General features: G+C 37.4%; 1 protein-coding gene across 6 annotated transcripts in view; it reads right to left on the bottom strand.

Annotated features, from left to right (window-relative positions):
- Positions 1 to 381: 381 nt before the first annotated feature.
- Positions 382 to 25,305, bottom strand: part of PHLDB2 (pleckstrin homology like domain family B member 2) — a 268,804-nt gene continuing 243,880 nt past the window's right edge. For all 6 annotated transcript variants that reach the window (XM_066240765.1, XM_066240767.1, XM_066240769.1 and 3 more), the window contains 5 exons: positions 10,824 to 10,914; positions 9,763 to 9,909; positions 6,972 to 7,191; positions 2,475 to 2,560; positions 382 to 1,465 (listed from right to left, as the gene is read on the bottom strand). In XM_066240765.1, coding sequence (XP_066096862.1) covers positions 1,325 to 1,465; positions 2,475 to 2,560; positions 6,972 to 7,191; positions 9,763 to 9,909; positions 10,824 to 10,914 — 685 coding nt within the window. In that variant the 3' untranslated portion in view covers positions 382 to 1,324. The remainder of the gene's footprint in view (positions 1,466 to 2,474; positions 2,561 to 6,971; positions 7,192 to 9,762; positions 9,910 to 10,823; positions 10,915 to 25,305) is intronic.

Genomic DNA, 25,305 nt, shown 5'->3' with positions numbered 1-25,305 from the left:
TAAAAATATTGTACTCAGTCAGGCCTGCGAACATTTTATAGACACTTCTAATCTAATCATTTCACTTTGTAATAGTATGTAATGTCATTATTTTCTACTTCTAGTCATTTGACAAGTTTTAGGAAAGAGTACATTCATACTTAAAAATACACAACATAACAAACCTGATAAATGGCATTTAAAAAAACTATTACGAAACAGACTTGCCTGAAGTCATTTAATTAAACAAAAATAAATTTAACTCTAAAAAACAAAGGCTAATTGTAACGAAATACATAATAAAATAGCACATTACAGAAACATCAGACTTCATTTGATTTTTTATAAAATTACAGCACTTCTGTAAATAAGTATTTTAATTGGTCTGTTCTTTGGTAAAAAAAAAAAAAAAAGCTTTGATTTCATAGTTATGTCATGTGATGCTGCAATTAACAGGCGTGCTCCACAACAAAGAAAAATCAGACAACCTAAGGAAATTGGCTTCTGGTAACCTTCATTCTCAGTACTGGGAATGGAAAAATCTTCAGGAAGACAAGCTCCTAACACTAAATATTCTCTTTATTTTAAACTGCCCAATGTGACAGAATGTTTGTCTAAGACTGCTTCTTTCTAAAACACATGGCTTTTTGTTCTTTCTTCTTTTACAAAAAGTGATTGGCTATACATGTACAGTAGCTTACGCTGATGGAAACTCTTAAAATTCAACTTCCTGGGCACTTGAGGGCATCAAAGTATCGTTTTAAAGTGTAGAGTAACACTAAATGCAGTTCGTCACTTGAAACTGCTATTAGAAAGAAGTCACATCAAGTCTTTGGTTTTGATGCAGTACTTAAAAATTAGGGCAAAAGCTTCTCCTGTGATATATTCTTCTTTAAGCCTTTCTTTCTTATATTTATAAAATGACCTTCAACAAAATGCTCCTATTTTTAAAGACAGTTGATTACAGTAATGTCAATGCCAATGATTTCGGTAATAAAATAATTTCTTATTTCCAACTATGTACATTTTGTAAACTGTTTATTTCACCAAAATCAATAATTGATAAAAGATAGTTTATTAGGAAAGCTCCTATAAGTGATGCTATTTACCAAAATAGTGTTTTCTTTCTCATATGTGCTCAATTCTTTTGCTGTTTATGATCAAGTTTTGAATTAAAACCCCTTCTTTCTCACTTACAAATAACTTCTGCTAGTATGCAAGGAGTTCTGAGTACACACAGTTAAAGGATGGGTCTGCTGGGTCTTTCCATCTGGGATAGAATATGGCTTCATTCTTGTAAGAGATTATTGCAGTTTTCCCTGAAGTGGACTGTTGCTCCAGTCCACTACAATAAGAAGTGAGTGTAACCTTCTGCTCCAGTAACTATAACATCCATCCAGATCCGCATGGCTTCCGGCGATGGGGCCACCATATAGTAGATTCTGTCATGTGTCTTGACACTAAAGGTTAGTAATGGATTAGGACTCTAAAATTCAAAAAGGGAAATAAATGTAACACAAGTATCTTGAAATTTTAACATAAAATAACACAAGACATATATCAGGGCTTCTCTTGAAAAGTTCCCAATTTATAATACAAATCTACCTAGGCATTCTTTTTGTTCTAATGTAACCTATACTCCAGTCCCAAAACCTTTTTTTTTTCTTTTGTATTTTTCTGAAGCTGGAAATGGGGAGAGACAGTCAGACAGACTCCCGCATGCGCCCGACCAGGATCCTCCCGGCACGCCCACCAGGGGCGAAGCTCTGCCCACCAGGGGGCGATGCTCGGCCCCTCCGGGGCATCGCTCTGCCGAGACCAGAGCCACTCTAGCGCCTGGGGCAGAGGCCAAGGAACCATCCCTAGCACCCGGGCCATCTTTGCTCCAATGGAGCCTTGGCTGCGGGAGGGGAAGAGAGAGACAGAGAGGGAGGGGGGGTGGAGAAGCAAATGGGCGCTTCTCCTATGTGCCCTGGCCGGGGATCGAACCCGGGTCCCCTGCACGCCAGGCCGACGCTCTACCACTGAGCCAACCAGCCAGGGCTATCCCAAAACCTTTGAGATTGTCCTTCTGGCCTTTCTGCACAGGAAATTTCAGAGAGATCACCATTCCACATAACAGTCACTTTGTAAATCTTTAGGAGTGTACCTAGCTGACTGGAGCTGCTCAGTAAATAACTTTCTTAGCCTGACTAAGATCCTTCCTCATAACCAGGTAGTATCTTCTTAGAACCCTAGCAAAGAGTCACTTGGCAAGGTCTTTCTGAAACCAACATGTCCAGAATATTTGACAGTTCACCATGAGGTTTTTTTTGTTGTTTTCACCAAAAATTCAGCCATACTAATTACTTCCATGTTTACTTTTCTAGCCCCATTCTGGTCATATCTATCTGTTATGTCAGAATAACAAATCAAAATTGCTTCAAATTAAACAACCTTATTTCCCCAACTTTATTATTCATTAAAATTGTAGGAACATGAAAATTAATGTTTACCTTATTAGCATTCTTGAGGTGATCATAGTATACTTCTTCAATGGCTTGAAAGTATATTACTCCTTTTAATTTAGTTTCATGCTTGTCTGCAATGATAGATGCATGTTAAAATAAATAAGCTATCACCACCAATGGACAGAAAAAGTTATAATTCAGTATAGGTATCATTAAAATATTTACTTAGTCTTTAAATTATCTGTATCTTTAATTCAGATATTCTAGTTTAATCCATTAGCTTGGTTCTATATTGAAAAAAGAAAAAAAGTGATGAAATTGTCTGCCCAAACTGAAGGGACTAAGTGACTTTGCCTAAAGGTTTCCAGCAAATTATTAGTAAAAAAAAAAAGAAGAAAGAAAAAGGAAAAAAATTAGCAGTCAAAAGATAACCCAGAACTTTTGACTATCAGGTTAGCACACAAAGTATAAACACCATTGACATGGATGCAAATTATTTCTCTGCATTCTCTAAGGCATTCTAATGGAAATATTAATATGTAGAGCTATTGTAATGAAATTTGTAAGAATTATGTTTTTTGATTTATAATTTAAAATAATATTCTACTCATATTTATTTTCTATCAATTTCTTGTCCAGCATGCTTAATTTATTTCCCTGTTCCTAACAAAGTTTCACATTGATAATTTAATGTCCCTTCAATACAGCATTTACAAAACTGTTTCTAAGATTTTATCAGATTTGCCGTAAGAACTAAACAAAACATGAAAAACCCCAAACAACCCAAACACCAACCAAATAAAAAATCACTCTGTGATTTCAATAAGTTTTTAAAATATTTCATAATTTAGATTCATCAAGAATCATAATACATGTGGGCACATTAAAATATTTTTAAAGTATGGCTGAATGTGCAGAGAAAGAGATTCTATCAGACCATGTTGGTAGAAGTGCAAATAAAAAAGCCTTTTTTGGAAGGTAATTTGATAAAACAAATACAATTAAAAATGGAAAAAAATGTTCTTAGCAATTTTACTTCAACAACTTTACTGTATAGAAGCTACTCATGCACACGCACATGGATTTGTATCTGTTACAGGAGAAGGCTGCAAAACTCTGCTTGAACTTTAACAGGGAACTAACTCAGTTATACACCAGCCATAAAATGGAATCTAACAGCCACTGAAAAAATGGAGGTAGACCAGTATATGCCTACTAGAGAAAAATCTTGAAATATTGTTAAGTAAAAAAAGTTATAAAGAGTGAATAATTTGGTGTCAACTGTATTAAAGAAAAAAAAAAACACATGTACATACTGAATTTATATGTAAATGAGTTCAGAAAATCTAAAAGGATATTTTGATGGAAAAAGGTCAGAACTTTTGTAATGAGAAAGAGGCTATTTCTTCATAGAGACTTTGGTTGAATATTTATTTTTAGTTTTAAATTGAATTAGTTTATTATTTTTATTTCTTACTTGAATTTACTGGGGTGCCATTAACATAATTGTACAGGTTTCAGGTGCTCAATTCTATAACACATCTCTGTACACCATTCACACTATGTGTTCATGCCCCAAGTCAAGTCTTTGTCCGTCACCCTTTATTTCCCCTACATCCAGCTTCCCCTGTGCCCCCACAATCACCACACTACATTTTAATTTTAATTTTTGCTAATGAATGTTCTTTTTACTAAATAACAACAATAGCTAGTTTGAAGAACAATAGCCCTAAGAAGTTCAGTAGAAAATAAAGCTGTTTAATTGTATTTAACCCAGTGTATCTCTCAAACATTTATTTGCTTGAAAGGATGCTACAATATTCATGGGAACACAATAATACTTTGTTTTTAGAAAACAGATGTAAAACAAAATCTAGAGATCAAAGTAAATCTTGCCAGTGTTTCAAGCAGGCAGAAAACGGGGGAATGAAACCCTTGTTTGTAAAGCACTTTATACATGAGCAAGAACTCTGAAAAATAAAGGTCTCACAAGGACACTGAACTAAGGGAATCAATAATGCTATTGTAAATTGATGAGATAATGCTATTCATTCTGTTTCATTAGCATTATCTTCTCAATTGACATATTTTCTGTGTCTCACTTTTTTGGAGATTCTTCCAAAGTTACCCAGTTAATGTGTATAAAGAGGCCAAGAACAGATCCCAGTGTCAAGGTCAACAGAGAGACCTTGGTAAGACTAGCTTTCAGCATGCACATTTACGGCTTCTTCACACATGCCATGGTCTTCTACCTCACCGACAAGCTGAAGGGGCATGCGAATATGGGATCCAGTCCAGCTGCACTGTAATCTGTACGACATCCTGTGACTGATCTATTCCTAAACTTCGTGTTGTTTTGGGAAAGAGAGGGGGTGGAGGTGAGGGGCAGACTAAGCTGATGATGGCTGTAAACAGAGCCAAACAAGCAGTATCTGCCAGACTAGGGCTCACCAGTTAGTTATATCAGATACCAATATTAAAAAGCTGAATTAGAGATAAGTTTGTCTGTTTTATGCACTAGGATTTTGAGTAATCTTCCATATGCCAAAAAGATTTTGGTACTTATAAAAAATTGAAAACCAGTCACTAAGAAGTTTAAATTTGGAAAAACTCACTTACATGGCTGACAGATAAAAGAGTGAAATAATCCCAGAGATGAGAGAATGAAGCTGTTTTGTGTGAAGTTATTTCAAAACTTTATTTTTGGAAAATTGCAGGTGAGGCTGCCTGTGGAGACTAGCACACAGCAAAGTTTTTGTTTTTTGGGTTTTTTTCCTGGTGTGGCACTTTTTTTTTTAGTTGTTCATTGATTGTTTTCTCATATGTGCCTTGCCTGTGGGGCTACAACAGACCGAGTAACCCCTTGCTCAAGCCAGCGACCTTGGGTCCAAGCTGGTGAGCCTGTTCAAACCAGATGAACCCGCGCTCAAGCTGGTGACCTCGGGGTCTTGAGCCTGGGTCCTCCACATCCCAGTCCGACACTCTATCTACTGTGCCACCACTTGGTCAGGCCACACAGCAAAGTTTTGTTTTAGCATTTTATAGATACTAAATTGGTATGTCTTATTAAATGGGCAGCTTTTATATTGTACTAACTGAAGAGAATGTCTCTGGAGTCTCTTAAAACTCAAGGCCAGGAAGCCCTAGAGAGGCAAAGCAGGGAACCGGTAAGGGCAGCGCCATTCACGTCAGGCTACCAGCCACCAAAGTAACTGGCATCCCCCCCCCCCCGCCCTCCAAGAGCTTTTTACTGAAAAGCATGCATCCTATCCCAATTCTGGAAATCCATAGCCAGTGTTTCATTTCTTCCTACATACTTCTTGATTTCTCACCCCTCTCTTCATAAACATATCCTGACCTCGCATTAGAGATGAAATGACTGGGCTGTTGTTGTTTTTTTTTTTTTTTTACTTATCACATAGATAAACAATTCCTGACAATGCTTATAAATGCTGATACAGTTACCCCATAACAGAGTCTCTTCATAACCTCTGGGATGATACTACCCTTCTTCAGCAGCTGAAAAGAGGGCAGAGCTATACTTGTGGTAATAATGGTCATGTCTCATATGTGATCAAGAGTAAGCAAGAAGCTTGTTGATAAGTGTACCAGTTATACCAATATTCCTGTATTTTGGGAGATTAGGGTATGTTTCTCATAATCTATCATTTAAAGCAGGGGTAGTCAACCTTTTTATATCTACCGCCCACTTTTGTATCTCTGTTAGTAGTAAAATTTTCTAACCGCCCACCGGTTCCACAGTAATGGTGATTTATAAAGTAGGGAAGTAACTTTACTACTTTATGAAATTTATAAAGCAGAGTTACAGCAAGTTAAAGCATATAATAATAATTACTTACCAAGTACTTTATGTTGGATTTTTGCTAAGTTTGGCAGAATAAATCTTTATAAAACAAGTTGCTATAGTTAAATCTATCTTTTTATTTATACTTTGGTTGCTCCGCTACCACCCACCATGAAAGCTGGAACTCCCACTAGTGGGCGGTAGGGACCAGGTTGACTACCACTGATTTAAAGCATCCAAAAAGATTTCAGTTATTTCATAAATACTTAATCACTAGTTAACTGATAAGCTTTACTCTCTGTGTTCACAAGACCATCCCAGTTTATAAATTATAGCTGAAAGACTAAGAGTAAAGCCTGTCTAATTATGTGTGACTTAAATAGGGCATATGACCATAAAGAAATGACTAGAAAACATTTTTTCTGGTCTCATGGTTTAAAAAGATAGTATTTTGGTCTCAGAAATATATTAAATTTAATATTCATTTGGATTTGAGCTTATATTAGAACTATAGAATAGACCAATTCACACATTTTAGACAACATAATTTTTATTATTTCTAAGAAGAAATTCATATCATGTGGACCATATAATGTGAACATAAAATACATTTACAAAGTTAATATTGCTGTTATTTCTATTGCTTATTGATCTCCCTATTTATACTGACTTTACTGTCTTTGTTCTCTATCAGAGGTTTCCTAATTTGAATATATCACGTTTTTTTCATCACCCACCTGCATAATAAGAGAATGTGCGCTTGTTCCGATCAAAAACAAACCAACGTTTTTTCCAAGTTTTAATTTTTCCACCCATTTTGATGAGGAATCCTCGGCAGGTCTTCTCAGTGATGGATACATGGTAACAGGTATCGATATTGTGGCCAGCAGTCTCGACGTGGCTCCGCAGATCAAAGTCTTCCTTCCGGACAGGCAGATAGCGTGTCAGAGGTCGAGCCTGGAAAAGGCAAACCAATTGCACCTATAACTCATTATTTGTTTAATTTTAGGTCACAGATGTATAGAAACAGAAAAAAGCAACCAAAAACCCCTAAAAGCCTAAGTGTTAAAATGCCCATGTAATTATAAGAACTTAAGAAAAAACATCATTATGTAGGGTTTAAAAAATGGCATTTTAAGAAGGATGCTCCAATATGGGGTGGGGAGAGTGGATAAACCCAGGCCAATGGATTTTATTTCTTGAAGAGGACAGATGAGAAAATGAGAAAGTGTCATTTATCTTAGCTTTCAGAAAGGTACTTACTTCTGAAAAAACACAGGCAATGAACCATGAAGTTACCTGGGCTACTTCCTACAGATAAGGACTCCTCTACTATAAAGCTCCCAGCTCTCCCCACCACAGTCTCACAATAATTTTGTTTTGTTTAATGTGACAGAGACAGAGACAGAGACGGAGAGAGGGACAGATAGGAACAGACAGACAAGAAGGAAGAAAGATGAGAAGCATCAATTCTTCATTGCAGCTCCTTAGTCTCCTTAGTTGTTCATTGATTGCTTTCTCATATGTGTCTTGATGGGGCAGGGGGGGGAGCTGCAGCAGAACAAGTGACTCCTTGCTCAAGCCAGCAACCTTGGGCTCAAGCCAGTGACCTTGAACTTCAAGCCAATGACCTTTGGGCTCAAGCCAGTGACCATGGGGTCATGTCTATGATCCCACGCTCAAGCCGGCAACCTCAGGGTTTTGAAGCTGGGTCCTCTGCGTCCCAGTCTGATGCTCTATCCACTGTGCACCACCTGATCAGGCTCACAATAGTTCTTAAATAAATTCAGATATAATTTAGGAACATTCTTTAGTAAGTACAGACCCTAGAAGACCCCCAACTCTAATAGAAATTGAAGGCAGAAATGTATGCTTTGCAAAGTGAAGTGAAAATAATGTAAGAAGTGGAAACAAAGAGTGATCCAGGGCCCAGACACCAAAGAGATGGACATACATGCCTTTTATTTTACTATGGCTGGAGTCGAGGTTCATCTAATCCAGGAAGCACAGATCACCATGGGCAATATTTCTAACATAATTCTTTATTTTATTAAATTACCCTATTCCTTTTCCCTGGGGAAAATGACCTCATCATATACTTGGAGGCAAAACTTATAATTAGGGTTAAAATAGAATTGTGCTTTTTGGTTCTGCTTCAGATACCTTCACGGTGAATCAACATTTGGCAGTAATAAGACAAAATGAACACGTTTCACTTTATTGTTCTTCTATATTTTGCCTTTGATTCTGTGGTACTTTGACTGTAGAAAGATATCACAGACTTATGATACATCAAAGCCTTAAAGAAAGTCTCTCACTGCTGAACTATCAACTGCCACAACTACAAAGAATAAAGGAAACAGTACCCCTTACCTTGAAGTCTAGTAAATTTTTGTAAAACTGATTTGAACTTTAAATAACATGGACTTAACACAATTTTATTTGAGTTTCTCAAAAACACAAAAACAAAAAAAACACCATACACTAGAGGAAGCTCTGGTGACAAGATCAGAAATTCAAACTCTATGATGACCAAGATAAGAAGTTGTTAATAAGAATGGGTGTTTTCTATGGTATACTACTCAGCCATAAGAAATGATGGCATCAGATCATTTACAACAAAATGGTGGGATCTTGATAACATTATACGGAGTGAAATAAGTAAATCAGAAAAAACCAAGAACTGCATGATTCCAGACATTGGTGGGACATAAAAACGAGACCAAGGAGGGGGGAGGGAGAGGAAAGAGGGAGGGGCACAAAGAAAACTAGATAGAAAGTGACGGAGGACAATCTGACTTTGGGTGATGGGTATGCAACATAACTGAATGATAACCTGGACATGTTTTCTTTGAATATATGTACCCTAATTTATTGATGTTACCCCATTAAAATTAATAAAAATAAAAAAAAAAGAATGGGTGTTTTTTCCCAAGTTTTGCCTGAGTTCAGTAATCTTGTGCATATATGTGTGGACTGTTGTAGCACAGGGGACACGTATGACAATACATTACTTAGAAAAAAACCAAACACTAACACCACCACCAAGAAACGAGGCTGATAAAATTATCTTGTTCTGGAATGTTTGCTCCCAAAAGATGGCTTAATGGAACCTCTTCTCTTCCTTCACTAAGGGTTTTAGTTTGGGTGTTGTCTTTATTTTCAGTAGTGAATCCAGCTGCCTTTCTGAAAGCTGCTCAAAACAAAACAAAACAAAACACCCCAAAATAAAACAAACCACATTTGCCTTTTATTAAATATATTCCCAAAAAATGGGTAGAAGAAAAAGAGCCTTTACCATCAAACGTTCCATGCATGAGTAGAGAAAAGTGTCATTTGACTATTCTGTCCCCGATAAGTTTTGAAATAAACATATATTATTTTGCCCACTAAGGCACAGTTCTCTCTTAGCCATTACACATCAGGAGCTAATTCCGGGCAAGGCATCCTGACACAGCATTTACCATCCATTAGAGAACAGCCACTAGGGGGCAACATACTCTTATCTATTCAGATAGATCCACCGACCTGTGCCCTTTGTTTCTCCCTTATTTTCACTTCCTTTTCTATCAACTTCTGCCTCTGGCTAGTTTCTTCCTGCAGTCGTTTTTCCAGGAGTTCTCGGCGTCGTTTCTCTTCTTCCAGAGCTCGTTTTTTGGCTTCCATTTCCCGTTCCTAAATATCATTAGGCGGAGTAAATTTTAAGACACACTGGTGATACTTGAATGATTCCAATTAATATCAAAGAGGAAATTCCCACTGGAAATTTTGGCTTATAACCTAGTCCCTTACAATATATAACCTCCACTAAAACACCTAAACTCACCTCTCACATAGCTTTCAAAATCATCCTGTGCAGAGAGGCAACCACTAACTGTAATTAGCAATCAGATAGTATAAGTGAACATCCAGCTTGTGTCCTTTTCATATTGATGACTATAACTCTCTCATTTTTAGTAAGAAAGCCTCACAAATTGTCAGCCAACACCAGTCATGAGATAGCCTTTCTTTCACTTGCTGTCTTCTAACTGAGGGTCACACACGGGTCCTTCCAATTCCTGTTGTTGCTCTGCGCTGAAGGTTGCACAGGAAGCACACGGGGAAGTTAGAAAGGAAAGGAGGTGCCCTTAGGACAGGATGCAAAGGCATTTTGAGGGATTCCTAAGGAAGTTCAGATTCTGGCTTAAAATCCAGACACAGTAATAAGGGATTTTTAATGTTACAATAGTGTAGTTAATGCAAGCTGGCAATGAATGGAGAATGCATAAAGACATGACATTCCTTCTTATTCTTTGGCAGGCAAAGAAAGTGGCCATCAAAGGGAAAGTATAATACAAAGCATTCATTTTGGTCTACGTCAACACTGTATCTATTTTAAATTATGAAAAATTGTAGTGCAATAAATAGTCTTAAAAATCATCTAACACTCTTAGTTTTCAGATAAGAAAATGAGGCCAAGAAAGGTTGAGTGACTAGTCCACGATCTCACTGCCCAGTGAGGACCAAGCACAGCTTTCTGATGTCAATCAAGTGCAGAGCATCCTGAACCCTCGCATCGGTGACCTCTGAAATGAAGATATTCGACCTACCCTGGATTCAAGCAGCCGTGTTTTCTCTGCATGAGCCTGCTTCAAAAGTCTCTCCATTTCTTCTATTCTGGCAATATTTGAAGTGCTGGCACTGAATAAAACACAAAGCCTTTCAAGAATATTGTTTAATATTGAGATCTCTTCCAACACAAACACGCGCACACACACACAGGTTCATGAAGGTATATGATCAAATCCAATACAACTGAAAAAACTAAAAGAGTCATTGGTTTTAAAAAGCAAGTCTATTCAACTCTGAAAATTGAAGGTGACAGTGATTTACTTCAGTGTAGGAGATAAAGTCTAGGCAAGCAAAATACGTCAAAGTAACGTGTTTTACTCATAAACAAACTCAAAACAAATTTTATGAAGGGTGTTCTCAAAATGCTTCCTGCAAGTCTAAAAATTATGGCCTATGGGAGGCCCTCCTGTTAGGTGAATTAATCAGCAATAACAGACCAATAAGACTGTCACTAAAATTCTAGGCAGATGACATCTAAAGTCTGAAGTCACTTTATTTGGTTTGGGAATATGTGTCATTAGCTGCTTCTTTTGTTGTGCCCTCACATACGAGGATATTTTATTTCTTTTTTTTTTTTTTTTTTTTTTTTTTTTTTTTTATTTTATTTTATTAAATTTAATGCAGTGACATTGATAAATCAGGGTACATTTGTTGAGAGAAAATATCTCTAGATTATTTTGACATTTGATTGTGCTGTATACCCCTCCCGCAAAGTTAGATTGTCTTCTGTCACCTTCTATCTGGTTTTCTTTATGCCCCTCCCCTCCTCTAACCCCTCTCTCCTTCTTCACCCCATCCCCCCTCCCCCAACCCCCCCGCCCCTGTTGCCATCACATTCTTGTTCATGTCTCTGAGTCTCATTTTTATGTCCCTTCTATGTATGGATTCATCTCAGTTTTTTTTTTCTGATTTACTTATTTCACTCCGTATAATGTTATCAAGGTCCATCCATGTTATTGTAAATGATCCGATGTCATCATTTCTTATGGCTGAGTAGTATTCCATAGTATATATGTACCAAAGTTTTTTAATCCACTCGTCCTCTGATGGACACTTGGGCTGTTTCCAGATCTTCGCTATTGTGAACAATGCTGCCACAAACATGCGGGTGCATTTCTCCTTTTCGAGCCCTTCTATGGTGTCCTTGGGGTATATTCCTAAAAGTGGGATAGCTGGGTCAAAAGGCAGTTCGATTTTCAGTTTTTTGAGGAATCTCCATACTGTTTTCCACAGTGGCTGCACCAGTCTGCATTCCCACCAGCAGTGCAGGAGGGTTCCCTTTTCTCCACATCCTCGCCAGCACTTATTCTGTGTTGTTTTGTTGATAAGCGCCATTCTGACTGGTGTAAGGTGATATCTCATTGTGGTTTTAATTTGCATTTCTCTAATGATTAGTGATGTTGAGCATTTTTTCATATGCCTATTGGCCATCTGTATGTCCTCTTTGGAGAAGTGTCTATTCATCTCTTTTGCCCATTTCTGGATTGGGTTGTTTGTCTTCCTGGTGTTGAGTTTTGCAAGTTCTTTATAAATTTTGGTTATTAACCCCTTATCAGACGTATTGTCAAATATGTTCTCCCATTGTGTAGTTTGTCTTTTTATTCTGTTCTTGTTGTCTTTAGCTGTGCAAAAGCTTTTTAGTTTGATATAGTCCCATTTGTTTATCCTGTCTTTTATTTCACTTGCCCGTGGAGATAAATCAGCAAATATATTGCTCCGAGAGATGTCGGAGAGCTTACTGCCTATGTTTTCTTCTAAGATGCTTATGGTTTCACGGCCTACATTCAAGTCTTTTATCCATTTTGAGTTTATTTTTGTGAGTGGTGTAAGCTGGTGATCTAGTTTCATTTTTTTGCAGGTAGCTGTCCAATTTTCCCAACACCATTTGTTAAAGAGGCTGTCTTTACTCCATTGTATTTCCTTACCTCCTTTGTCAAATATCAGTTGTCCATAAAACTGTGGGTTTATTTCTGGGTTCTCTGTTCTATTCCATTGATCTATATGCCTGTTCTTATGCCAGTACCAGGCTGTTTTGAGCACAATGGCCTTGTAGTATAACTTGATATCAGGAAGTGTGATACCTCCCACTTTATTCTTCTTTTTTAAGATTGCTGAGGCTATTCGTGTCCTTTTTTGGTTCCATATAAATTTTTGGAATATGTGTTCTATATCTTTGAAGAATGTCATTGGTATTTTCATTGGTATTGCATTGAATTTATAAATTGCTTTGGGTAATATAGACATTTTAATGATGTTTATTCTTCCTAACCATGAGCACGGTATATGCTTCCACTTGTTTGTATCTTCCTTGATTTCTTTTATCAATGTTTTGTAATTTTCCGAGTACAAGTCTTTAGTCTCCTTGGTTAAGTTTACTCCTAGGTACTTTATTTTTTTGGTTGTAATTGTGAAGGGGATTGTTTCCTTAATTTCTCTTTCTGACTGTTCATTGTTGGTGTATAAAAATGCTTCTGATTTCTGAGTATTGATTTTATATCCTGCCACTTTGCTGAATTTATTTATCAGGTCCAGTAGTTTTTTGACTGAGACTTTAGGGTTTTCTATATACAATATCATATCATCTGCAAATAATGATAGTTTTACTTCTTCTTTTCCAACTTGAATGCCTTTTATTTCTTCTTCTTGTCTGATTGCTGTGGCTAGGACTTCCAGGACTATGTTAAATAAGAGTGGTGAAAGGGGGCACCCCTGCCTTGTTCCTGATCTTAAGGGTATTGCTTTTAATTTTTTCCCATTGAGTATGATGTTGGCTGTGGGTTTCTCATAGATGGCTTTTATCATGTTGAGGTATGTGCCCTGTATTCCCACTTTGCTGAGAGTTTTGATCATGAATGGGTGCTGGATTTTATCAAATGCTTTTTCTGCATCTATTGAAATTATCATATGGTTTTTCTCCTTCTTTTTGTTTATGTGATGAATCACATTGATTGATTTACGAATATTGTACCAGCCTTGCCTCCCCAGAATAAATCCCACTTGATCATGGTGTATGATTTTTTCCATATATTGCTGGATCCGGTTTGCTAATATTTTGTTGAGGATTTTAGCATCTATATTCATCAGAGATATTGGCCTATAATTTTCTTTCTTTGTGTTGTCTTTGCCTGGTTTTGGAATCAGAATTATGCTCGCCTCATAAAAGGAGTTTGGAAGTCTTCCTTCCTCTTGAATTTTTTGAAATAGTTTGAGAAGGATAGGAGTTAGTTCTTCTTTGAATATTTGGTAGAATTCCGTTGTGAAGCCATCGGGCCCCGGACTTTTCTTTGTTGGGAGTTTTTTGATAACTGTTTCGATCTCCTTTGGTGTAATCGGTCTGTTTAAGTTTTCTGATTCTTCCAGATTGATTTTTGGAAGATTGTATGTTTCAAGGAATTTGTCCATTTCATCTAGGTTGTCTAGTTTTTTGGCATACAGTTCTTCATAGTATTTTCTTACAATATTTTGTATTTCTGTTGTGTCAGTTGTTATTTCTCCTCTCTCATTTCTAATTTTATTTATTTGAGTCCTCTCTCTCTTTTTCTTGGTGAGTCTACTTAAAGGTTCATCAATCTTGTTTACCTTTTCAAAGAACCAGCTTCTAGTTTCATTGATCCTCTGTATTGTTTCTTTAGCCTCTATGTCATTTATTTCTGCTCTGATCTTTATTATTTCCTTCCTTCTACTACATTTGGGCTTTACTTGCTGTTCTTTTTCTAATTCTTTTAGATGCAGGGTTAAGTTGTTTATTTGAGCTTTTTCTAGCTTCTGAAAGTGTGCCTGTAGTGCTATGAACTTCCCTCTCAGCACTGCTTTCGCTGTGTCCCATAAATTTTGAGTTGTTGTATGCTCATTGTCATTCGTTTCTAGGAATTTCTTTATTTCTTCTTTGATCTCATTCTTAATCCATTCATTATTTAACACCCTGCTATTTAGTTTCCATGTGTTTGAGAATTTTTGAGCTTTTCTGCTGTGATTCATTTCTAGTTTCATGCCGTTGTGATCGGAGAAAGTGCTTGATATGATTTCAGTCTTCTTAAATTTGTTGAGAGCACTTTTGTGCCCTAACATGTGGTCTATCCTAGAGAATGTACCATGAGCACTTGAAAAGAATGTATATTCTGCTGCTTTAGGGTGAAAGGTTCTGAAGATATCTATTAAATCGAGTTGATCTAGTGTTTCCAATAAGTCTGTTGTTTCTTTGTTAATTTTCTTTCTTGAGGATCTATCTAGTGATGTTAGTGGGGTATTGAAATCCCCTACTATTATAGTATTGCTGTTGATCTCGCCCTTTAAATCCATCAAAGTCTGTTTTATATATTTGGGTGCTCCTATATTAGGTGCATAGATATTTATAATAGTTATATCTTCCTGTTGGATTACTCCCTTTATCATTATGTAGTGGCCTTCTTTATCTCTTACTATATCCTTTGTTTTAAAGTCCAATTTGTCTGATATAAGTATTGCTACCCCAGCTTTTTTTTCATTTCCATTTGCATGAAACATTTTTTTCCATCCTTTTACCTTCAATCTGTGTGTGTCTTTTGTTCTAAGGTGTGTCTCTTGTAGACAACATATGTACGGGTCCTGTTTTCTTATCCACGCAGCTACCCTATGTCTTTTGATTGGATCATTTAATCCATTTACATTTAAGGTTATTATTGATATGTAGTTGTTTATTGCCATTTTCTTCTTTAAAGGTGTATTCCTTTTTTTTTTTTTTTTTCTGTATTCTTTTCCCACTTTATCTGTTTACACCAGGCCCCTTAATATTTCCTGCAGCATTGGTTTGGTTGTAATGAATTCCTTGAGTTGTTCTTTGTCTGGGAAGCTTTTTATTTCTCCTTCAATTTTAAACGATAGCCTTGCCGGATAAAGTAGTCTTGGTTGTAGGTTCTTGTTCTGCATTACTTTGAATATTTCTTGCCATTCCCTTCTGGCCTCAAGTGTTTCTGTTGAGAAGTCAGATGTCATCCTTATGGGGGCTCCTTTGTAGGTGATAACTTTTTTTTCTCTTGCAGCTTTTAATATTTTCTCTTTATCGCTTAGCTTTGGTATTTTAATTATGATGTGTCTTGGTGTAGGTTTCTTTGGGTTTCTCTTTAATGGAGTCCTCTGTGCTTCTTGGATTTGTGAGAGTTTCTCTTGCATTAATTTAGGGAAGTTTTCAGCTATGATATGATTGAACAAAGTCTCTATCCCTTGTTCTTTTTCTTCTTCTTCAGGAACCCCTATGATGCGGATGTTATTTCTCTTCATGTTGTCACAGAGCTCTCTAAGAGTTTCCTCTGACTTTTTGAGTCTTTTTTCTCTTTTCTTTTCTGCTTTCATGCCTTCATTCCAGTTGTCTTCTAACTCGCTGATTCGATCCTCTGCTGTATTTATCCTGTTTTTAATTCCTTCCATTGTGGTCTTTATTTCTGATATTGTATTTGTCGTCTCCAACTGATTCTTTTTTATACTTGCTATTTCTTTATTTAGGTTTTCAAACTCCCCCTCCATTGTTGTTCTAAGATCCCTAAGCATCCTTACAATCATTATTTTGAACTCCGCATCTGGAAGTTTGATTATTTCCATATCACTCAGTTCATCTCTCGAAAGTGTCTCTTGTGGTTTCATTTGGATTGCACTCCTTTGTTTTCTCATCTTCTTCTTCTTCTTTTTTTTTTTTTTTTATTTGTAGAGTTGATTGAGTCTAGGCTTGGTGTTGTCTGCCTCCAGTTTTCCGTTGTGTTATTTTTAGGTCTTCGTGGGTTTGTATCAGCTATTATTTGTAATCCACTTTCGGATTTGGGCAGCTTTGAAGTCTTGATTTGTTTGTTTTCTTAACAGGTGATAGTCTTGTTAACTGATCTCAGCAGGGGGCTTCCTTGAAACTGTATCCAGGAATGCTGTGGGTGTAACCTGAGATGCTGAAGGTCTCTTCCACCAACTAATCTCACTGGGGGCAGGGTTTTTTCTCAGCTTCAGTAGGGGGAGGTGTATCTCAGATCTCCATGGAGACCTGAGTTACTGCCCCTCCTCCCCACTTCTTGTTTTCAGCTGTGTCTTGTTGTGCTGATTGGAGCTGGATAGATGTCCGGAGATCTCTGATCCGGAAGCACTTCAGCTCTGTTTTGTGAAAGGTTCAGTCCCTCCCCCAGCTATGGCCGCCTCCAGCACGAATGAGTCAGCTTTTTTATTTCGTTTCTTGCATACTTAGCCCCTCACAGTCTGTCCCTCTCCCTGTCTTTTCCACTTGGGAGATAAGCTGGTCTTTTCATCCCACCTTGCTCCCTGGTCGCCAGGTAAGTGGCTGTGAGCAGTAGTTTCTGCTCTTTTTCCTCTGTGAAATCCTCTCTGGGCTCTCAGCCTCACCCCCCTCCTTCCCTTCCTGTAAGCAGAGGAGATTCAGGCACTCCTTACCAGGATTATTGTGGCTTCCTCTTTGCTCCTTGGTTTTTGAGAGCTGTTCTTGCAGTTCAGTGTTGATTTTTCATGCTGATTTTTTCTAAATTGATTTGTATTCCAGTTTGGTGTTGAGAGCTGGGCGTCTGTGCATCCGCCTACTCCGCTGCCATCTTCTCTCTCGATATTTTATTTCTTAAATGACGATGCCAATTAAAAAAAATGATTTCTTAGGGGAAAGGAAGTTAAGAGGAGGGAAGTAAAGAATGTGATGGAAAATGATTTGGGCCCTGCAGTTGGCTCAGCAGTAGAGCAGTAGAGTGTCGGCCAGTGTGTAGAAGTCTGGGGTTCAATTCCTGGTCAGGGCACACAGGAGAAGCCACCATCTGCTTCTCCACCCCTCCCACTCTCCCTTCTCTTGCTTTCTCTTTCTCCTCTCCTCCCACAACCATGACTCAATTGGCCCAAGTGGGTTGTCCTGGGGCATTGAGGATGGCTCCATAGCCTCACTTCAGGTGCTAAAAATAGCTTGGTTGCTAAGCAATGGAGCAGCGGCCCCAGATGGGCAGAGCATCACCCTGTGGGGGCTTGCCAGGTAGATCCTGGTTGGGGTACATGTGGGAGTCTGTCTCTTTGCCTCTCATTTAATTAAAACCAAAAATGATCTGACTTTGGGTGATGGGCACGAAACACAATCAATAGTTCAAATGCTACAGAGATGTTTACCTGAAACCTATATACTCTTGTTGATCAATGTCACCCATTAATTTTAATTTCTTAAATAAAATGAAAAGAAAATGACTTCTCTTACAGGTGCAATGGGAGGGTGGTGGACAGTTTTGTCAATAATATGCAAGTGCCATACCAACAAAGTGGGTGAAGGGATCCAAGAGCTTCAAAAGCAATGCATCTTGGGAAAGACATCACACAAACAAGTAAAGGGAAAAAAACTCATAGGAACTGATCACTGCAAGAACAGTTAAGGATAACTACATGAGAAAGAGAAGAACTTAGAAATGTTTAACACTAAACAAAAATTTTGATTTTTCACTTGCTTACATTTTACTTCACTAGTTTGGAAAAGAGAGACTATAGCCTAGGTCAAAAGTTATTTAACCTGATGTTCCATCCATGGAGAACCAAGGCTGTTTTAAAAAATACTTTTTTTAATTTAGAAATTATATTTAATGGGGTGACACTGACCAACAAGAATACACAGGTTTTAGGTGAACGTCTCTATAGTATTTGAACTGTTGTGTTGTGTGCCCATCACCCAACAAAATTCTTTCTTATGCACCTACACTTGTATAATCATTTACGTATCTGTCTTCTTTTCTAGACTTTCTTGAGGAGAGTCTAGATGCACACAGTAGAAATTTGTGTCTGTAAGATATTCATATAGAAATGAATTCAAATAAAATGCATAAGATAATAATTAATATGGTCTGCCAAAACCATATTTCGGATCATCTCAAATCTAGGTTGTTTTGAAGAGATAAATACTGTAGTAACACAGGACATAGGTTTATCTTAAAATTGGTTCTGTGAACACAGATGTTTTGAGCAGTTTTATTCATATTTTCTAAAATTTGGAAGCAACCAAGACGTCCTTCAGTAGGTGAATAGATAAATAAACTGTGGTTTATCCAGACAATGGAGTATTATTCACTACTATAAAGAAATGAGCTAGCAAGCCATGTAAAGACATGGAAGAAACTTATATACATGTTACTAAGTGAAAGAAGCTAATCTGAAAAAACTATGTCATACAAAAAATATAGTTGTATGACTCCAACTATATTACAGGCTGGAAAAGGCAAAACTATGAAGACAGTGAAAAGATTAGTGGTTGCTTGTGGTTTGAAGGGAAGGAGGAAGGGATGAAAGAATGGAGCACAGAGGATTTTTAAGGCAGTGAAAATACTCTGTATGATATTATAATGATGGATACATGTCATCATACATTTGTCTAAATCCATAGACTGTACAACATCAAGAGTGAACCTTAATGAGAACTATGGACTTGGAGTGGTAACGATGTGCCAATATAGGTCCCTTGTTAATAAATGTCCCACTCTGGTGGAGGATGCTGCTAACGGGGGAAGTCTACGAATGCAGGGGGCAGGAGGTGTATGGGAAAGCTGTACCTTCCTCTCAATTTTTTTTGTGAACCTAAAACAGATCTAAAACAATTTTAGGTCTTTAAAAGGAAACAATCAGTACTGCCAGTTCTATTATAAAATGCATCTACCAAGAAGAGACATGGCCTTAGGAATGTTGGATCCTTAGAAGCTTAACAATTAGGCTGTACTTCCCAGAGTTACTTTAGGCCAATTTCTAGCCAGGTGTATTCTCCTGAGAAACAGAAGAACATGGCAATTTCTTCTTACCATTTGTATTCTGTGAGCTACTAGGGGAGGTACAATGGGTAAGTTCTCTCTTCAGCCAGCAAGAATTTTTTTTAATCTTTAGTTTTTAAGCAGAAATTTGTGTTTTCCTTTATTAAGAATATCTAACTTCATGAACTTAAGCCTAAGACACACATGCAGGCCATAAAATAACACACAATTATGTTTATATTCTACAATTGCAATTTTCAACCATTTTAATCTCATGGCCCACATAAAGTAACTGCTAAAATTCTGTGGCACACCCCCCCAAAAATTTTTTTTCTATCTGACAAAAATAAAAGGATAATTTTGATTATTCACACTGGACTGCTATTGTGGTGTTGGCTGTTGGAATTTTGTTATTTGACAATCTAAGCAAAACGAGGTAGTGCCCCTGACTAAATATTTCAGGTACTGCATATTTTAAAAATTCCTGTGGCACACCAATTGAAAATCACTGTTCTGTAGTGTTCTCTATGACATCAGATATATATGCCTTATGTCTACAATTAAGTTGGAAATAATCTGAGTTTCATTAAATCTCAGGTCTCACTAACCATTTAAAAAAAAAAACCCACACAAACTAATAAATTAACTCCTATTTGTCCCTTAGTTCTTTCTACAAGATTTGCATTTTTTCACCTAGTTTGGGCCTGAACATTGTTATAGGAAACTTACTGTGTCCACTCCTTCATTGTTTGAACAGCATTGTTAGAATGTTGGTTCTTATGTTGAATCAAAATCTTCCTAGTTTCCATTCATTGGCCTAAGTATGACCCTGAAGCCACATAAAACTTATCCAGAAGAATTGGTTGCAAATAACTTGGTTAGAAACAAATATTTTCAGTTCATGGTTTTTCATATGTTTGTAATTTGGGCATATCCTGGGGGTAAGTTTTCAAACATCTATCCAACTTTAAATATTTCTGTTCATTTTCAATAAATTTTCAGGATGTTTTCTTTTAGTTTATAATATTTCTAATTACTTTTCTGCCAATTATATTCGATCTATTTATTTGGCAATGCCCTCAAAAATGTCTTAATTTTTGCTCCAAATAAACTGAATTTTCTGAAAATAATTGATAGAAAGTACATGTTAACATCAACCACTTCATGTCTTCATTACTTTTAGGTATCTAAAGTCAACTATTCTTTTTTTTAACTATACCATATATACTTTAAAAGGTACTTAGTTATTTTATTTTTAAAAATAAGTTAATTTTTATACATAGACACTTGTTCTTCATAGTCACGCTTTTGCTATTGTTGAGTTTTAATATTTCCTTAACAGTTAAGTCACTGTCATTCACAGCAAAACTTTTGCTGCTCTACAATATTATGTTGCCACCATTTGATAAAAGAGTCACTTAATAGTCAGGAAGACATTGGACAAGTGAGGCCTATGAGCATCTCTTGTCTCAGTTCTCAGAGCTGTTATTAATTTGCTAGCCTGTTGCTAAACTCAGTTCAAGGCTGAGCCATAAACATCCTGGAACAACTGCTGTATGGACATCTATGGACTTTACTTCCTCCTCCCTCATTTGCATATTGGAACTACCCAATCCCTGTTAACCTAGCCAGATTCATTCATTTGCACAGAGGACCAAAATGGGAACCATACTTATAAATTTCATCTCTATAAAACCCTGCCTTTTGCCTGACCAGGCGGTGATGCAGTGGATAAAGCACTAGACTAGGATGCGGAGGACCCACGTTCGAGACCCCAAGGCCACCAGCTTGAGCATGGGCTCATCTGGTTTGAGTAAAGCTCACTAGCTTGGACCCAAGGTCGCTGGTCGAGCAAGGGGTTACTCGGTCTGCTGTAGCCCCACGGTCAAGGCACATATGAGAAAGCAATCAATGAACAACTAAAGTGCCACAACGAAAAACTGATGATTGATGCTTCTCATCTCTCTCCCTTCCTGTCTGTCTGTCCTTGTCTATCCCTCTCTTTGACTCTCGCTCTGTCTCTGAAAACAAATAACAACAACAAAAAATCCTGCCTTTCTTTGTTCTCTTCAGAACATATTTAGGTTGCTGTCTGAATTTGAGCTTACTGGTTTGTAAACCATTTTGTTTAAATAACTACTTTTTTTTTTCATTCAGTGAGAGGAGCGGAGGCAGAGACAGACTTGCACCTATGCCTTAACCAGGATCCACTCAGCAAGCCCACCAGGGGGCGATGCTCTGCCCATCTGAGGCATTACTCCATTGTTCAGCAAGCTGTTCTTATCACCTGAGGTAGAGGCCATGAAGCTATTCTTAGTGCCCAGGGCCAACTTGCTTTCATAGAGCCATGGCTGCAAGAGCAGAAAGGGGGAGGGAGGAGAGGAGAAGCAGATGGTCACTTCTCCTGTGTGCCCTGATCCGGAATCAAACCTCGGACATCCATGCACTGGGACGACACTCTACCACTGAGCCAACCAGCCAGGGCCAAATAACTACTTTTTGTTCTTTATTGCAACCTGAATCTCTTCTTTGGTTAACACTATCCAGGGTAGAAATCAGAACATAAATCTTTGCCTAAAATGAAGGGATTAGAGGCATCTAAAATTCTGCTTAAAGTATTTTTTAAAATTAAGTTCAGCCCTGGATTGCTTTCAATTTCATTCCTAGTCTTAGGAATGAGACTTCTCCCTTCACATGCTCACTGTTGGTGTTCAAGTTATCATGAGCGATCACTTCCTCAACATTTCCTCAAAATAGAAGCACAGGATAAGGATTTAGTAAGTTAATAATAGCAATCATAATAATAATGGGTCATTGTAGGTGGTATTTAGAACACTAGATTCTATAAACCAATTTAGTAATTCTAGCAGAACAGAGGCTTTACTCAGAATCGACTCTCAGTAACTGTTTTCTAAGACCCAAGACTTGTTTTCTTAGCACTATATTTGTTTACAGTATAGGTGATAATGCTGAAAAAGTAAAAACATTATCTGACTCAAATAACTTTCTAACAGACACAAAAATGATGTCTCAAGAAAAACTGAAGAACAAATATACCCACAATTCTTAGTAATTCTGTAATTCTAAAAATGGCTTTTGTGACACATAATAAACCACACAACTAAGTTTATGTCACTAGAATTTCAGCATGGAATTACTTCTTTAAAAATATGTATAATTTCAGGGTATGTTGATACATAATTTTAAAAAATATTAAAAAGAAAAAAATTTAGTTCCTCCTTTTTTTCTACCTATCCTCACAAAGATTCTATTACGGATGTGCTATCATAATACACATTCCAAACATTAGTTGTTACCTCACTTTCCTGATGTTTATCATCTATTTTACATCATAACAATGGGTATAAGCTTATTTTAGGGCAGCATGAAATTTTTAAAGGTAGATGGTGGTACAGAGGAGAAATGCTTGTTGTTCTCTCTCTCCCTCTAATACTAGACTTTTTACAGGCATCTTTTACTTTGGCTTCAAGTTTTTGACCTTCAGAGGATCTGACAGAAAAGTTAAATGAACGCTGCTAGTAATTTCTGGCTGTGGTGATTGATTACCCACAGTTGCTAAAACCTCCAGATAATTCTGTGTGAACTAACTATGGTAAATGACCATGTCCACACATTATTACCTGCCGGAAATGATCACTCTGCAATAATGCTGTTTTTTTTAACGTGGCACATGTTCAGCGCAAACCTTCTCATTCTCTACCCTGGGAAACCATTCTAAGAAAAAGCAACTGAATGAGCAAAGAAATTAAGGTTTTGCTTGGTCACTGTGCTTAAGTGTTCAGAGCTGAACTTGTAAAGCTTGGTAAATATAATCAAAATGACCCTTTTCGGGTAATTTCCTGTACTCAGTGCTGCAGTGCTGCTATTTGTCATCATTAAACGTGAGAGATGGGGTGTGAGGAGTGATGATGTGGAAGGTGAAGGGAGAAGTGGCAAGAAGCAGAAAACAGAAGGAAACAAACATCAAATAGGAAAATCCTTAGATTTCATTTATTAATGAATGCTCAAAACAGAAAGAAAAGACAAGGTCAAGCTATGAAGAGTACACTATAGGAATATTGCTGTCACAGGTTCACAGTTATCAGGAAAAAGGAGAAAGTAGTGTGATTTTTCAAAATAACAAATAAGTACAAAATGCTCACTGTGAGATTACTGCATTGGGAAACTAAACCGTTGTGGTTTGTATTCTCTCTTTGAATGTCCAACTTTTATTCCCCCATCGTCATTATATAATAGTTGCTGAGTTCACTGACTTTTGTTTGTGTCCTGTTATTCAAAAATACCACATTGAATCGGTCAGTTTATATTGGAGAACTGTTATTTGTGAGTAACTGCTCAGAGTTCTAGGATTTCTGTCCTGAGAATGTCAGCTCCCAGCAGGCACTGGCCTGGATCCCCAACCTCAACAGGACAGCAGGCGTTACTTGAGCACCTTCAGGGCGAGAGACTGTCTGATACTCAACCGCCCCACACACTCAAGTGTCTTCCCCCAAGTAGTCATATTACATTTGTAAAAAAGAGAGATACTGCATCTTCTAATATTGAGTGAAGTGAATACTAACCCTTCCAGCATTAAATAATAATGGCAGGAAAAAATATCTTCATTCATTATTCTTTCTTTTTTTAAAAAATTTTTATTAAGTGAGAAGCAGGGAGGCTAGGAGGCAAAGAGAGACTCTCTCATATGCCCCAACCAGGATCTACCTGGCAAGCCCATTAGGGGGTGATGCTCTGCCCATCTGGGGATGCTGCTCTGTTGCTCTGAATGGAGATATTTTAGCACCTGAAGCAAGGCCATGGAGCCATCCTCAGCACCAGGGACCTAATTGCTCGAACCATTTAAGCCATGGCTGCAGGAAGGGTAGAGAAAGTGAGAGAAAAGGGGGAGGGGGAGGGATGGAGAAGCAGATAGTCACTTCTGTGTGCCCTGGCCGGGAATCGAACCGGGACATCCACATACTCAGCCAATGCTCTACTACTAAGCCAACTGGCCAGGGCCTATTCATTATTCTTATTACATAATTTCCTCTTTAAATTTTGGTAATTTCCATGTAACAAGCAATAATACAATTGTCATGGTTGCATTTGTGCTTTTCCCAGGAACTCCCTTTCCTTTCTGATAGGATATATCCAGTAATATTAATATTTCACTCATTAATGCCAGAATTAATTTACCACACAATGTAGTATCTACCTTTTTGCCCCTTTCCCCCAACTCCCTCCATATTTCCTGGCTATAATGTCTGGTTATATTTGGGTCTCTCATATTCTTTTCATTTATGAAACACTAACCCAAAAGATAAATATGACTTGCTAATATTACTTTCCCTTTGCCTCTGTCATTCTTTTTTAACTTTTTAATTTAGGGGTAGAAATAGTAAATTATTGAAACCTTTGTAAAAAAAGAAATTATATTTAGATAATGAAAATTTTCCATCAAAATATTTACCCCCCCCCTCTTTTTTTTTTTTTTAGGTGAGAGGAGGGGAGATAGTGAGACAGACTTTTGCATGTATCCCAATTAGATCCACCCAGCAACCCTTGTCTGGGGTTGATGCTTGAGTATCAAGCTATTTTTAGCACCTGAGGCTGATGTACTCCAACCAACCAAGCTATCCTCAGTGCCCAGGGTCAATGCTGGAACCAACTGAGCCACTGGTGAGAGGGATAGAGGAGAGAATGGGGAGAGAAGGGTGGGTAGAAGCAGATGGTCTCT

The sequence above is a fragment of the Saccopteryx bilineata genome, chromosome 8 (genome assembly GCF_036850765.1).
Source record: "Saccopteryx bilineata isolate mSacBil1 chromosome 8, mSacBil1_pri_phased_curated, whole genome shotgun sequence".
Lineage (NCBI taxonomy): Eukaryota > Metazoa > Chordata > Mammalia > Chiroptera > Emballonuridae > Saccopteryx > Saccopteryx bilineata.
Note: the sequence above shows the minus strand (reverse complement) of the source record. Positions and strands in the feature narration are given on the sequence as shown.